Source organism: Miniopterus schreibersii (assembly GCF_964146895.1).
Source record: "Miniopterus schreibersii genome assembly, chromosome: 1".
In the NCBI taxonomy this organism is placed as follows: domain Eukaryota; kingdom Metazoa; phylum Chordata; class Mammalia; order Chiroptera; family Miniopteridae; genus Miniopterus; species Miniopterus schreibersii.
Window position 1 is genome coordinate 118,217,719 of NC_138101.1, and position 14,759 is coordinate 118,232,477.

Genomic DNA, 14,759 nt, shown 5'->3' on the forward strand with positions numbered 1-14,759 from the left:
GGTAACACCCTTCTATATTTACATTATTAAATTCAATTTGATGCTCATTAGCCTTAAGAAAAACTACAACTAAGTTTTTTGCTGGACATTTACAAATGAAAATTACTTTATTCTTTGTAGACTACCTGAGTGTCATTGAAAAATATATCCCACATTTTATTGATCTTATTAAATTATATTCACATTAGTAATACATTATTGTTCTAGTACATAATCATTCACTCAGGATCTTAACACACAAATAAGTAGATGGTTGAAGCACTTTTGCTCTAGAGAGGGACCATAAAATTTTTTTAAATTTAGGATTGTCGTACTGATATTTTTAAAGCAGTATATGTCTAAATGCTCCTACATAAATGAAGGCTGTGAATTTACATATGGATTTTTACATTTTTTTCCCGTTCCAATAAAAATAAAGGCATTTTTTTTGCAGTTAAAAATGTGACTATTTTCTTAAATATAAACTTTTAACTAGAAACTTAACTAGCATCATTTAATTGATACCCTAAATGGACTATATTTCTTTGGCTGAAGTGAATGAACCGTTAATAAAATCAAATACAAGTTTCCTACTTTCAGGAAGGATTTATTAAGTAAATGCACAAAAGTAATTAATAATAATAATAAGATCTGATGATCTTAATTGACACATTTTTTACAAGAATTTCAACTAATGGGGATTGATACACATGGTTTTATTCTTCCCAGAATTTGCATACAAAGTAATTTAGTAAATTCATATGAAATTTTTAAAAATGTCACAGAACCATGGTCAGTGTGGCTCAGTGGTTAGAGTGTCAGCCTGCACACCAAAGGGTCATGGGTTCAATTCCCAGTCAAGGGCATGTACCTGGGTTTCAGGTTCAATCCCCAGCCCCCATCGGGGTGCATCAGGGAGGCAACCAATCAATACGAGAGCACATTGATGTTTCTCTTTCTCTTCCCTTCCCTTTCACTCTCTCGAAAAATAAATGGAAAAAAATACCCTCTGGTGAGAATTAACAAAAAACAAACAAAAAAAGTAACAGAAATACTTACATTTCTCGTTTGAATAGGAACATTCTTGCCCTGGCCTTTGTGACTCAGTTGAGCATCATCCCATGTACCTGTCACTGGTTCACTTCCCAGTCAGGGCACATGCCCAGGTTGTGGGCTCTGTCCCCAGTAGGGGCTGTGCAGAAGGCAGCCAATTGATGGTTCTCTTTCATCACTTTCATCAATGTTCCTCTCTCTCATCAATAAAAACATATATATTTTTTAAAATTTTTAAAAAGAAACATGCTTTTATGTTCAAATCTCGTAAGCACATCAACTTTATTTTACTGCGTGCATTTCAAATCAGTGATCTCAAAAAAATTTTTAATGCTTTTTTGGCCCTTATTTACATCATTGCAAGTAAATCATGGTTGTATTTGCTTTTTTTCAGTCCTGAATCAAGAATCCTGATAGATGTGCCCAATATGTATTGCCCAGACCTGGTATGCACATCATCTTCATGAAGTTGAGTTTAGACTTCTCAGAGGTTCTACACAGAATGAGTTTTGAGATCCCCGGATTGGGCTTCTGCCATGTTTTGTAGCCAGGAACTTTTCTTATTCCACAAATACAGATAGTCATCACCACCTAAAGTGTGGGTTAGTTTGGAACAGGGTGAAAAGCTCTGTGAAGTTACGGATTAGCCATAAACAGACAATGGAGCAACTGGCTATCCGAGTTCCTGTTTTTATTGGCATTCTTTTGATAAGATAATAGGTAGAGTGGAAAGAATGTAGACTTCAGAGTCTGACAGACAGGCTTTGAATACCAGTTAAACCTCACTTCATATGCGTGACCTTAGAAAAATTACTTAACCTTTGATCGTCTTAGTTTTCTCATCTGTAAAATGAGGATAATCCCTTTTTTGCAGAGATGTTTTGAGGAGTAGGAATGGTGTGCATAACCATGTGACATGCCTGCCACATAACCACATGACACATGACTTCATCATTTCCTCATCATCATTATTGTCCCAAAGCCTGCTTTTTGTGATTTTTTTAAAAATATTTTTAAATTTTATGCTTTTTGTGATTTAAATCTGTGCTAGATAGTGTTCTTTGCTTCTCTTTATCATTAACAAGTACAACTGAAAACTATAGAGTAACTTATTTAAATATATATGCATAAATGTATTTCACCAGTTGTAAAAATTATATATTATATATTGAAGGGGAAATGAATCTGTCCCATTGCAGAGGCACACAAATGACACTCTCAGGTTGTATCCTAAGTTGACTACAGTATAAACAGATTTTGTATTTTAAATATAAACCAGCCAACTAAAAATGTGAATTTATGCCTAGCCAGAGAGAAAGAGACAGGACAGGAATGTGGGTCTAAGCTATGGTCTTAATGTCAAGATCTAAAGAGGAGAAACTGTAGAACTTCTCCAGTGTAAATTGCAGGATTGAGCCAGGGGCCTGTCAGGGAAAATGCTGTTTTGTAGGCCTTCTGGGCAATTTTGTAGTAAGAATGATTGAAATTGTATCCCTATTTTTACCTTTTTGTGATGATAACTCCCACCTTTGAAGTTGATGACCTCAAGTCTAATCTAGGGAAAATTTTTCATATATAATCATTTGCCACTGAACATTCTTGGCATATTCCATGAGTGTGCAGTGCAGCAAGCTCACTACAAAGAGTTAGGTTATAGAAGGGCTAAAATTGGCTATAGTCAAAATTTAAGGCCATCACATTAGAGACAGCATACTTTTCCCCACTAATTGAAACATACCTACTATTTCCTCCATTGTTAAAATAAATCATTGGGGTTTTTTGACATGGGTAGTAGAAGAAATAAAAAAAAGGAAAAGAAAAAAGGTAGACTCTCACTTAGCAAAGTATCTCACACTCTGGGAAACCCTCCAGAGCTAAGACCTACTGAAGAAACAGTAAATTCACACCATGCCTTTTTGTCCTGGGTGGGTGGGTGGGTGTGTGGGTGGGTGTGTGTGTGTGTGTGTGTGTGTGTGTGTGTGTGTGTGTGTGTGGTGGGGAGGGGAGGTTTTCATGGGATGGTAGGCAAGGACCCACTATTTAAGTTTTAGTGTTTTGTTTGCTTCCGTCTTTTTCTTTGAGCATATGTAATTGGGTTTGTGTCCTCGGTACAGAGAATGGAGCTCTATTTTAATGCCTCATGTTTTTCTCATTTGTTTTCTATTTATTTGAAAGAGTAAGTTTTAGCACTTTAAATATTTTTTTGTATCTTCGAGTATATAAAATACATAAGCCCTCAATAGTGTCTGGCATTTTGTAGACAGTCACTAAATACTTATCACTTTCTTCCTCTCCTTTGGAGATCTCATCTTTTCTCAGTCTCAAGTTTTACCTTGATGTGACTGTATTCACAAGGGCACCCTAGCCCTGGCCTCTCTACTACATTGCAGTCCTTGTCTGAGTTTAGATAGATAGGCTTCCTTTCCTTAAACTCACTATTCAGAGCTGGATTTGTCACCCTCCCCTCTGCTTCTCTTTATCTTAAGGTCGAAATAGCCAAGTTCAGATGTCACTCTGCCATCTTAGTGACCTTGAACACATTACCTAACCATAATATCCAGGCATTCTAGGTGCAAATGCTTTTTACCTTTAACTCCCACTCCTTTGATTCATTCAACAAATAGTTTTACCTCCACAACAGCATAATTACTGAGTACAATTTAAATAAATAAGACAAACTAACAAGTGCCTATAGTTTACCAGCTGGGGAAACAACTGGTGAACAAGTAGATGAATCCTGTTTTCCCAGAGCTCACTTCTGTTAGAGGATAACTTTGGAGAGAGAGTACAAGGAACTCATAAACTTGGTAGCCGACCCAAATTTAAACCTTCAGGGAAGATTCCCTCGGGTGTCTAAGCTGAATCTTGAGCAAGAATTAGCACGTGAAGAGAGGACAGGGTGTTCTTGGAAAAGCAAGTATCATGTGAGGAGGACTCAACAACTCAAAAGAGAACCTGCCACATTTCAGGAAGCAGTGGAAATCTTATGTAGCTGGAGTGTGATGTAAAGGAAGGAGTGGCAAGAGTGAAGAATAGAAATATAAGTGTAGCTCAAAACATGCAATCTGTATAAACCTGTTAGAGAATTTACATTTGATTCTGTGCACAGTGGAAGAAGAATGAGCTGCTGGTGAGAAATGACAGAAGCTTGTACCAGGATGGTAGAGCCTGGAGTGAGCAGCAGCTGGAAGAGCATAGGATTAGAGACTTTGGTATGTTTTTTATTGTTGTTCTTGTTTTAAGGTAGGAGAGAAGTAATTTTAAGTGCTGAGGGAAAGGAGCTAAAGCAATCAAGGAAAAGATTTAAGAAGAAAAATCTCAGAAGGCATAAGAGTGTATGACCAGAGAGGAAGATAAAGGATGGTCTGGGAGATGGGCCTAGATGCATAAGTTATAGAAGGATTTTGAAGACATTGCACTTGTTGGCTTCTATGTTCTCTGAGGTGATGATAGTAACACTGGAAGTGTCATTCATTCAGCAGATGTTTGAGGGCTTATTGTATGGAGACTTTAAATGACATAAAATGATTCCTGCCCTCACACCACCTCTGTCTGGTAGGAGAGATAGGCCATTGAACAATGTATTGTCCAGTCATTGAATTGAGATTTTTAAGTATTATGAGGGAGATGTACAGGATGCTCTGATAATATAAAACAGAAACATGAGCAACAGGGTCAGGAGAGATTTTCTCGAGAAAGAGCTGTTTGAGCAGTGCTTGAAGGGCATATCAGAATTACGTGGGGCTTCAAGGGAAAGGGAAAGCAGCTGGAGCATATGTTTCGAAGCAGGAGGACAGGGATTTGATCATGCAGAACCTTGCAAACCATGTAAAGATTTTCTTCTTTTTTGGAAGAGCCACTGGAAACTACATTTCCAAGAATGTTAAGCAGGGGAGTGACAGGATCAGAAGAGCTCCTAGTAAAGACCTCTGGCTGCTGAGTAATGATGGAGCAATGTGGCCTGTGAGCAGATGTGGTGCAGAGACCAGGAAAGCAATCAGAAATGGTGGTGTCTTGGGCCAGTGTGGCCACAGTGGCAATGGAGAATCTTAGATGTGAGGGATATTTAGGAGGTAAAGTTGACAGCGTTTGGCAATTGTTTGATTATAGGGGTATGTAAGAGAGAAGTAACAAGGAGGCTCCCAAGTGTGACTAGACAAGACAGTCAAGGATGGGAATGACCAATAATAAGTATGAAATACAGTTGATAAGGAAAACGGAATAATTGCTGGAGAGTACGAAGGCCTTAGTTTGTATACGGAGAGCCTGAATGTGCGGTGTTACGGCACCAGAGTTGAATTGGGTTTCTGCACTCAGTAGTCCATGCGTAGATATGAAGATTGAGCTTAGACTGGAGGTTTCCTTGGCAAGTGTGAGAAAAGAACAATGCATAAGATATTTGATGATATTAGCAAAAGAGTAGCAAACATTGTGCTCTATGGAAGTGAAGACATTGAAGGCTGATAGATAAAAAGAAAAAAAATTAAACCACACAGGTCCTTGTGATAATAGGTGAGAGATCTAAAAGGAACAGAGATTGAAGTCATATTGGGAAGCTTGAATTGAATATTTTAGTAGTAAAATAGCTCCTAGTGATGGCAGAGTCAAGGTTTGCTCAGTAAGTGAACAAGAGAAAGGTCACTAGAGATCAGGATCAGAGAAGTAAGAGGCTAGTGTTTCGAAGGGTGTTCACATGGGTATTGCGGTTACCCAAAATGGTGGTAGGAGTGAGGTGCAGAGAATGACAGGAGCCAGGTACCTGAAGTCTTAGAGCAGTGGTTCCTGACAGGCGCAGTACTTCCCACCAGGGATCAAGAAGGACATTTGTGAGAATTATTTTTAAATGTCAAAATGACTGAGGGGGCCAGGGATGGAGACTTGACATTTCTAAGGAGGAAAAATCTGACCTGCATCACACACAACTTCCAAATGTTGTGCTAGATGTTCAGGGACTGAGTCTGTGGCTCAACATATGGTGGGGTTGCAAAACAAGAGGTCTGCCTTCCGTGACACTGAAGCACTGTCCCATCCCATGGGGGAAATTATTGTTTCACTGAACTTAGATGTAAAGTGCAGCTCATTTGCAAAGGTATGATTTTCTTCACTTCAGTAGTCTTGACATGTTATCCCGTTCTCAACTTAGGCTGTTTCCTTATATTCCACTAAGTCTTATCTGTGGTTTCTACCCAATCGTTAGCCCTTATTCTAATGTTTACCGGTACCTTTAGGATTTCATTTTCCTGTACTTTCTTAAAATATTTTATTTTTCAATTATACTTGACATACAATATTTTATTAGTTTCAGGTGTACAATATAGTGATTAGACATTTATAAAATTTACAAAGTGATCACCCATATGAATCTAGTACCTATCTTACACCATGCATAGTTATTATAATATTACTGACTATATTCCCAATGCTGTACTTTACATCCCCATAACTATTTTTATAGCCTGCCAATTTGTATTTCTTAATCCCTTCCCCCTTTTCATCTGTCTCCCAATTCTCCTCCCATCTGGCAACCATCAAAATAGACTCTTTATCTATGTATTTGTTTCTGTTTTGTTTGTTCATTTATTTTGGTCTTTAGATTCCACATATAAGTTAAATCAAGTGGTATTTGTTTTTCTTTGTCACTTAGCATAATACCCTCTAAGTCCACCCCTGTTGTTGCAGATTGCAAGATTTCATTTTTTTTATGGCTCAGTTATATTCCATTACATATATGTACCACTTTATCCACTCATCTATTGATGGACACTTAGGTTGCTTTCATATCTTGGTGACTATAAATAATGCTGCAATGAACATATGGGTGCATATGTCTTTTTGAATTAGTGTTAGGGTTTCTTTGGATAAATACCCAGAAGTGGAAGTATCAGGTTCTTCATTGTCTTTTGTTATAGCCTTTGTTTTAAAGTCTATTTGTCTCTTAAATATTGCTACCCCAGCATTTTTTTTTTCTTTTTTCCATTTTTATGAAATGCCTTTTTCCGTCTCATTACTTTCAGTCTTTGTGTATCTATCAATCTGTAGGGATTCTCTGTAAGCAGCATATGAAGGGTCTTGTTTTCTTATCCATTCAGCCACCTGGTGTCTTTTGATTGGAGCATGTAGTCCATTTACATTTAAAGTAATTTTTGGCCCAGCCAGGCGTGGCTCAGCGGTTGAGCGTCGACCTGGGATCCAGGCGATCGGGGTTCGATTCCGGGTCAGGGCACATGCCCGGGTTGCGGGCTTGATCAATGACTCTCTCATCATTGATGCTTCTTTCTCTCTCTCTCCCTCTCCTTTCCTCTCTCTGAAATCAATAAAAAGATATATTTAATAAATAAATAAATAAAGTAATTTTTAATAGATATGTAGTTATTGCCATGTTGTTATTAATTTTTTTTATTTCTTTTTATCTTCTTCTGCTTAAAGAAGCCCCTCTAACATTTATTGTAATACTGGTTTGGTGGTGATGAACTCCTTTAGCTTTTTCCTGTCTGGGAAGCTCAGGAAGCTTATCTGTCCTTTGATTCTAAGTGATAGCTTTGTTGAATCACATAATCTTGGTTGTAGGTCCTTGCTTTTCATCACTTTGAATATTCCATTCCAATTCCTTCTGACCTGAAAAGTATCTGTTGAGAAATCAGCTGACAGTCTTATGGGAACCCCTTTGTAGGTAACTACTTTTCTCTTTCTGTTTTTAAGATTCTCTCTTTGTCTGAGATTCTTTGGTGGGGGGCTCTTTGGGTTCATCTTTTCTGGGACTGCACTTCCTGGACTTGTATGTCTATTTCCTTCACCAGGTTAGGGAAGTTTTCCATCATTATTTGTTCAAATCGGTTTTCAAGTCTTTGCTCGCTCTTTTCTCTTTCTGGTACCCCTGTGATGCAAATGTTAGTACACTTGATGTCCCAGAGGCCCCTTAAACTAGCCTCATTTTTTTATTCTTCTTTATTTTTGCTGTTCTGATTGGGTGTTTTCTGCTACCTTGTCTTTCAAATTGCTGATTCAGTCCTTTGCTTCATTTACTCCACTGTTGATTCCTTGTAATGTATCTTCATTTCAGTTATCATATTCTTCATTTCTGACTGGTTCTTTTTTTGTTTTCTATATCCACTTTTATGTTTCCTATCTTTGTTGAAGTTCTCACTGAGACCATTGAGCATCCTTATAACCAATGTTGTGAACTCTGCATCTAGTAGATTGTTTGTCTCCATTTTGTTTAGTTCTTTTTCTGGAGTTTTGTTCTGTTCTTTCATTTGGGGCATGTTTCTTTGTCTCGTCTTTTTGGCTGCCTTCCTATGCTTTTTCTTCTATGTATTAGGTAGGGCTGCTTTGTCTCTCAATTTTGTAGAGTGGCCTTATGTAGTGAGTATCCTGTGGGGCCTATTGGAACAGTGTGCCTGGTCACCTGAGCCAGGTTGTCCAGGTATATCCCTTGTGTTGGTTGATTGTGCCCTCCTGTTGTAGTTGGGCCTTGATTGCGGTTGGTACATCAATGGGAGGGATTGGCCCTCAGGCTGATTGGTTGTGAGGACTGATTGGCATTGACTACAGTGGAGGAGCTTTTGTGCAGAGGCTGACCCTATGGAGCAGGATTCGCTTTAGCAGGGCTCTGATGCCTGCTGAGTCTGTCCTTTGGTAATGTCGTTTGTGGAGGTGGTTGGTGGTGGTCTGGTATGGTCTGACGCTGGCCACCAGGTATGTTAAGGCCTCTTGGGAGGGGCTCTGGTGCAGGCCGAGATCTGTTGCTGCCTGTGCCCTACCTAAAGCCACTTGGCATGAGCTAGAATATGATCTACAGATGGTTGTCACTTGGCTGGGCTTAGAGGTGCCTGGGAGGAACTAAGCTGCAAATTGAGGCCGGCTGCCCCAGTGCTGGGCTTACAGCTGCTTAGCAAGAGGTATGGGGCACACCATAGCCAGATGCTGCTTGTTTGGGGTTTCTGAACCTTTGAGAAATTTTAGGAAAGTCCACAGCCTGAGCCAAGATAGGCCATTTATATGGAAAAGCCACTGGAAGCACCTTGGGTGGGCATGAAAGTTGGGTGGGAAATCACCAGGGTAGGGCAAACCATATTAGCTAGGTTGATGGAAACTCAGAAAGGGCAGGCTGGATCAGAGGGCTCAACAAAAGAACAGTGGCTTCTGCCAGCACTTCTGTTTGGGAGAGAGCTTCCCCTCCAGCCCTTGCCCTGAAGCCAGACAATTCAGTTCCTCGCCCTTAGTCCCTGGTGCCTTTGGAGCTGCTTTCCCAGTGCTGGAGCTCAGAGCAAGTGAGTCCAAGTAAGTCCATGTGCAGGCCCTTTAAGAGGAATGTCTGAGTCTCCAGCAGCCTCTGTCTCTCAGCCACAATTCCCGCTGGTTTTAATCCAGAAATTATGGAGACTATTCCTGGCACTGGAACCCTGGGCTGGGGAGCCTGGTATGGGGCTGGGACCCCTTGGCCCCTCAGTGAGCGACCTCTACAGGTGATATCCCGTCCAATTTTTTTTTTTTTAAATATATGTCTTTATTGATTTCAGAGAGAGGAAGGGAGAAGGAGAGAGAGAGACAGAAACATCAATAATGAGAGAGTCATTGATTGGTTGCCTCCTGTATGCCCCCTACTGGGGATCGAGCCCACAACCCCGGCATGTGCCCTGACTGGGAATCGAACCTCAGTCTCCAGGATCATAGGTCGATGCTCAATCCTTGAGCCACACCAGCCGGGCCCTCCTTATTTTTAACTGCCACATGTGGATGTGGACAAGCCTGTTCTGTGCCTCTACTCCTTCCAATCTTGATTTGACGACTTCTGTATATCCTTAGTTACAGGACTTCTGTTCATCTAGACTTCGGGTGGTTCTCAATGGTGGTGGTTCTATAGTTTAGTTGTAATTTTGATGTGGTCGTGGGTGGAGGTGAGCACAGTGTTTACCCACACTGCCATCTTGACCAGAAGCCTTTTGTGTACTTTTTGTACATAATGGCTCCTGATCGTTTTATTACTCTTAACCTCCCACTTTATTATATAAGTAGGTGCAAACATCTGACTTCATTAGGTTTTCTACTCTAGTTATACCTGAGCATTTACATATTGAATACAGATTATTTTTATCATAAATTACCTTTTTATCTTTTCTCTATTATTGTTAGGGCGTTATATTAATTTGGGTGAAGGAATTATATGTACTTGTAAGTTATATTGGCTATGAAATCCATTTAGGATACAAATGGGATATTGCAGAGCATTTACCATGGACAGGGAGAATTGAGAAGTACTGCTTTAGAGAGGAAGCTGAGGAAGTTGTCAGAGAATTGCTACTTAACAATTTGTAGAAAGATAGAAGGTGGTAATGGATGGCCGCCCAGGGGGCAGGTCTTTGATACGGGGTGAGGAGCCTAAAAATAGCATTAAAGCTAGGAAAGCACAGTCCCCAACTCCAGCTTCTTTGTCATTGCTCATGCTTTTCCCTCCACCCAGAATGCCCACCTTACTCTTCTCTGTCCACCTATATGTTCTTCATTGTCTGGTGTGAAACCTTTTGAGAGCTCGCAAGAGGACGTAGGCAAGAGCATGAACACTTGAATACCTGGATCCTGTGCTAGGCACTACACATAAGTTTTCGTTTTTCCCTTCCAGAAAGGGAACATATTACTTCTAGAATTAGAAGAAGTCTGATCAGGCTCAAAGACTAACTTTTCCAGTGTCTTAGTCCATTACAGCTTCTATCACAAAATACCACAGATTTATTTCTCAGTCTGGAAATCAGGATGCCAGCATGGTGGGTGACCCTCTTCCAGGTCACAAACGTCGCATTGTGTCATCATGGATGAAGGGGCTAGGGAGCTCTGTGAGATCTCTTTTATAAGAGCACTGATCCCATTCATGAGGGCTCCACCCGCATGACCTAATTACCTCCTAAAACCCAACCTTCCAGCACCATCACATTGAGCATTAGGATTCCAACATGCGAATTTGAGAGGTAACACACACATTCAGATCATAACATCCAGTATCACCAGGTGAGGAAGTGATGGCAGTGGGAATCTAACTAGGGGCAGTCTGGCTCTGCAGCTTGCATTCTGCCCAGTGCAAGACACAATCATTAAATAGATCCTCACGACAGAGTTGTGAGAAGCTGGCCATTTGGGGCTTGTGCCCTTCTAACTTGGTTTGACTCAGATTTGAAGCTGCTCTTTGTTTTTGGCCCCAGTCCCTTTCTTAATCATTTTGTTACTCTCTTAACCCAGTTTCTTTCTTTGAAAACAGAGTTCACTTTATCATCTTTGATTCTCCACAGCATTTACTATATGCCTTATTCATTTTAGGTGTTCAGTATGTAGTCACTGATTGATTTAAATATGTAAGCTCTATGCAATTCTCAAATGTTTAAGGACCAACTGAAAATACACAGTGTAGGAGATCTTTACTAATGTAAATGCGGCTGGTAGTTTCGCAAATTTAAAATGCATCATTAGATTTTCATCTAAAATAAAATTAAGGTTCAAAGATTTATTTAATTAGATCTAAAAACATTTAAAATTGAAATTATCACTATCCAGATGGCAGGTAGTGATTTGAAAAATTTGTTTTTTTAGGTGAATATATTTTTTAGGCTCTTCTGGATACCATTACTGGGTAATGTACTCAGATACTCTTGAATATGTTTTGTTTAAAACATAAATGGGGGACATCTGTAATACTTTCATCAATAAAATAAAATTTAAAAAAATATTTCTAATCTTTTTAATGGAAAGGTGGGGATTATCATTTTAAAAGTAAAAAAAAGCAACAAAACAACTAGCTTTTTCTTATGTACAACTCAACTAGAGATAATCTTTTTATTTGGGATGCATGTGAAGTTGGATGCATGTTCTGTGTCCTATGGGTTTGTGTCAGTTATAGAAATGTTTATATGATATTCTGTTTAGTAATGAATTTATATTATTCTGTTTTTCAGGTCCTGTAGGTGTAGGTTTGAATGAGCTGAAACGAAGGCTGCTGATCAGTGACACACAGCACTATGGTGTGACAGTGCCCCGTAAGTTCTGTCCTGTTCAATGCTACTAGGACTGCTCTGATAACGACTGATCAATGCCTACATAGCATGTGTGGCACCGAACAGTCTTCTGAGTATTCCCCATCTAGACTCACAGCAGCCCTATGAAGTATGCAGTAGTAATATCCACATTTGAAGTAGGAGGAAACTGAGTCATTAGATAACAGTTGAGGGATTTGCCCAGATTTACACAGATCATTGGCCTGAATTTTGTTAATTATAGCTTTCTTGCTCTCAATTTTTATGGTCAGTGTTAATACACATATGACATTAAATTATTATTTACAAATTTTCTTTAAATAGAAGTCTAGCTATTCTATTTCCTAAAATAAGTGCTAATGTTTTCCAGAGTTTTCCCCCAGCTTTAAGATTAGAAGGACCAAACCACACAGAGCTGAAGGCTTCTTATAATATAAACCTTCTTAATTACTTTTTATATGTAGTAATTGGCAGATAGTGTTAAATGGGCCTTTCATAGCCATATAATCCAAATATGGTAGGCTTCTTTTCAGTACACAGAATTAGATCTGTTTTTATGAAAGTGGTTTTCACAGGCATTCTTGCAAATAAAATGTGATTTTGGAAGCATTTTGATCTTCAGAATAAATGCCATTTGACTACTTAATATGTTGATGTTAGAAAGTCGTCTAAAAGACTAAATTGAAATGTTGGCTTTCTTCAAGTGGTTTTAGTACTATTTTTTTAAGTCATTTGTATATAGCCCTTAGCAATGTTCTCTAGTTTTGGAAGAGTTCGACTTTATTTTAAAATTATAGTTTTCTATTACCTCAAGTTATTCCTTGTTACTACATTTTTCCAAATTATTGTTTGTAATCATTTTCAGCCATAAGTTATAGGACTGACAGTTTCCATCAACAGAGATGAAAGTAAAGGAAAATGTGGAATTAAATAGTTTCTTTCTTTTTTTTTTTTTTTACTTTAATTATTCACTTCTCTTAAAAAAGCTGAGTTGCAATATACAGTTAATTAGAAAATTTTATAAACATTCCCTTAGTTAAGCTTATAGGTGAGCAATTACACAAGAGGATGGAAAACCATCTTACAAAGGAAAATAATGACTATTAATTTCCTGCTGTGTATTCATCTCTTTTATTTGTCTTAATTTATTTCATGCTCCCAACGAAGGTAAAGATAGGTGATATCTCCATTTTTACAGAGAAGAAAACAGGGTAGAAAGGATACTTTGACTTACTCAGAGTTCCATAGGCATTAGTTGAATTTGATACTAGGTTTTATGTAACCACTTTTCATGTTCTACCTCTTATATAACACTATGCAGTCCTTTCAAACTACAGATTCTCTTTTTTTGTAGCACAGTTAGTATGGAAAACTGGTTTCTTTTGAAGATTAGAAATATCAATAATGCTGTCTATCAAACATAACCCTCTCTGATAGTTTTGGTCTCTTGATTACCCAAGGACCTAGCACAAGACACTTTGACCTCAGTTTATCCAACTATTAAAATAATATTTGCCTCTAAAGTTGTTCTACAATTTGACAACATCCAGGAAATTTCTAGAGCTTGAACTTTCCAAAGAAATCCCCAAAGTAGTAATTTTCCACTCTGATTCACTTTTAAACAGTTATTGTGAAAGAGTCCCCTATAGCAGTGTTTTCCAGACTTACCTGATATTGAGAATCTCTTAAGGGCTCTTATGAAAAGATTCCAAGGGCTTTCCAAAGAGATTCTCCTCAGGAAATCGGACAGGTTGTCTGAAAATCTTCATTTATAACAACCATCCCAGGAGATTCATAATATCAGACATGTTTGGAAAATACAGCTGTACCACCAACTCAGGGTGATTTAATTAATCAAGATATTTTAAGAGTGATTTTGGAATTTTAGATTGTTTTACTTTATAAAATACTTTAGATAGAATCTTGATTATTTGGAGAAAACTAATTGCTTTAGTTATCCCACCATTATTCCATTTGATGTTTACCTCTGTAATTCTCCTTTCCAAAACATGTATTTAATACCCACCAGAATGAGTAAACTGAAAAATTTTGGAGCAGTGAAACTCACACACATTGCTCTTGGGAGTGTGAATGAATTCAACCACGTTGGAAAACTAAGTGGCCATATCTGTTTATTAAAGCTGAGCAAACACGTACTTGTTACCCAGCAATTCCACTCCTAGTTCACACCCAACAGAAATGCATATGACACATACTTGGATACTCTTAGAAACACTATTCATAAAAGCTCAAAACTAGAAACTACCCAAATGCCCACCAGTAGTGGATTGGTTAAGTAAGTGATGGTAATTCACACCATGGGATACTGTAATACAGGAAGAATTTACAGTCTGCTACTACATGCAGTAATATGTATGAATCCCACCAACATCATACTAAAAGAAAGCAGCAACAAAAGAGACTATGCAGTATGGCCCCATTTTATAAAAACAGTAAAAGCAATGCCCCTATGGGCTGTTAGAAATCTTGAGGGGCTAGACAGGAAGGTAGGTGATTCTGGAGTTCCGGCAAATCTGCTTCTTGTTAGTGTGTGGTTACGTGGGCATATTAGATCTGAAAATTCATCAAAGCTTGCATATGAGCTTTTCTGTCATAGTTCAGGTTTTTTAATGTTAAATAGAAATTCTTGGTGCTTTAGTCCATTGTAGTTTGCTGATGTTGATTTTCTGGTCCTGAAGCCCAGAACAG

The 14,759-nt window shown here is 38.5% G+C and overlaps 1 protein-coding gene across 3 annotated transcripts in view; it reads left to right on the forward strand.

Annotated features, from left to right (window-relative positions):
• MPP7 (MAGUK p55 scaffold protein 7) overlaps nucleotides 1–14,759 on the forward strand; it is a 288,719-nt gene that overhangs the window by 248,645 nt on the left and 25,315 nt on the right. For all 3 annotated transcript variants that reach the window (XM_081118191.1, XM_081118193.1, XM_081118192.1), the window contains exon 13: nucleotides 11,973–12,053. In XM_081118191.1, the coding sequence (XP_080974317.1) occupies nucleotides 11,973–12,053 (81 nt within the window). The remainder of the gene's footprint in view (nucleotides 1–11,972; nucleotides 12,054–14,759) is intronic.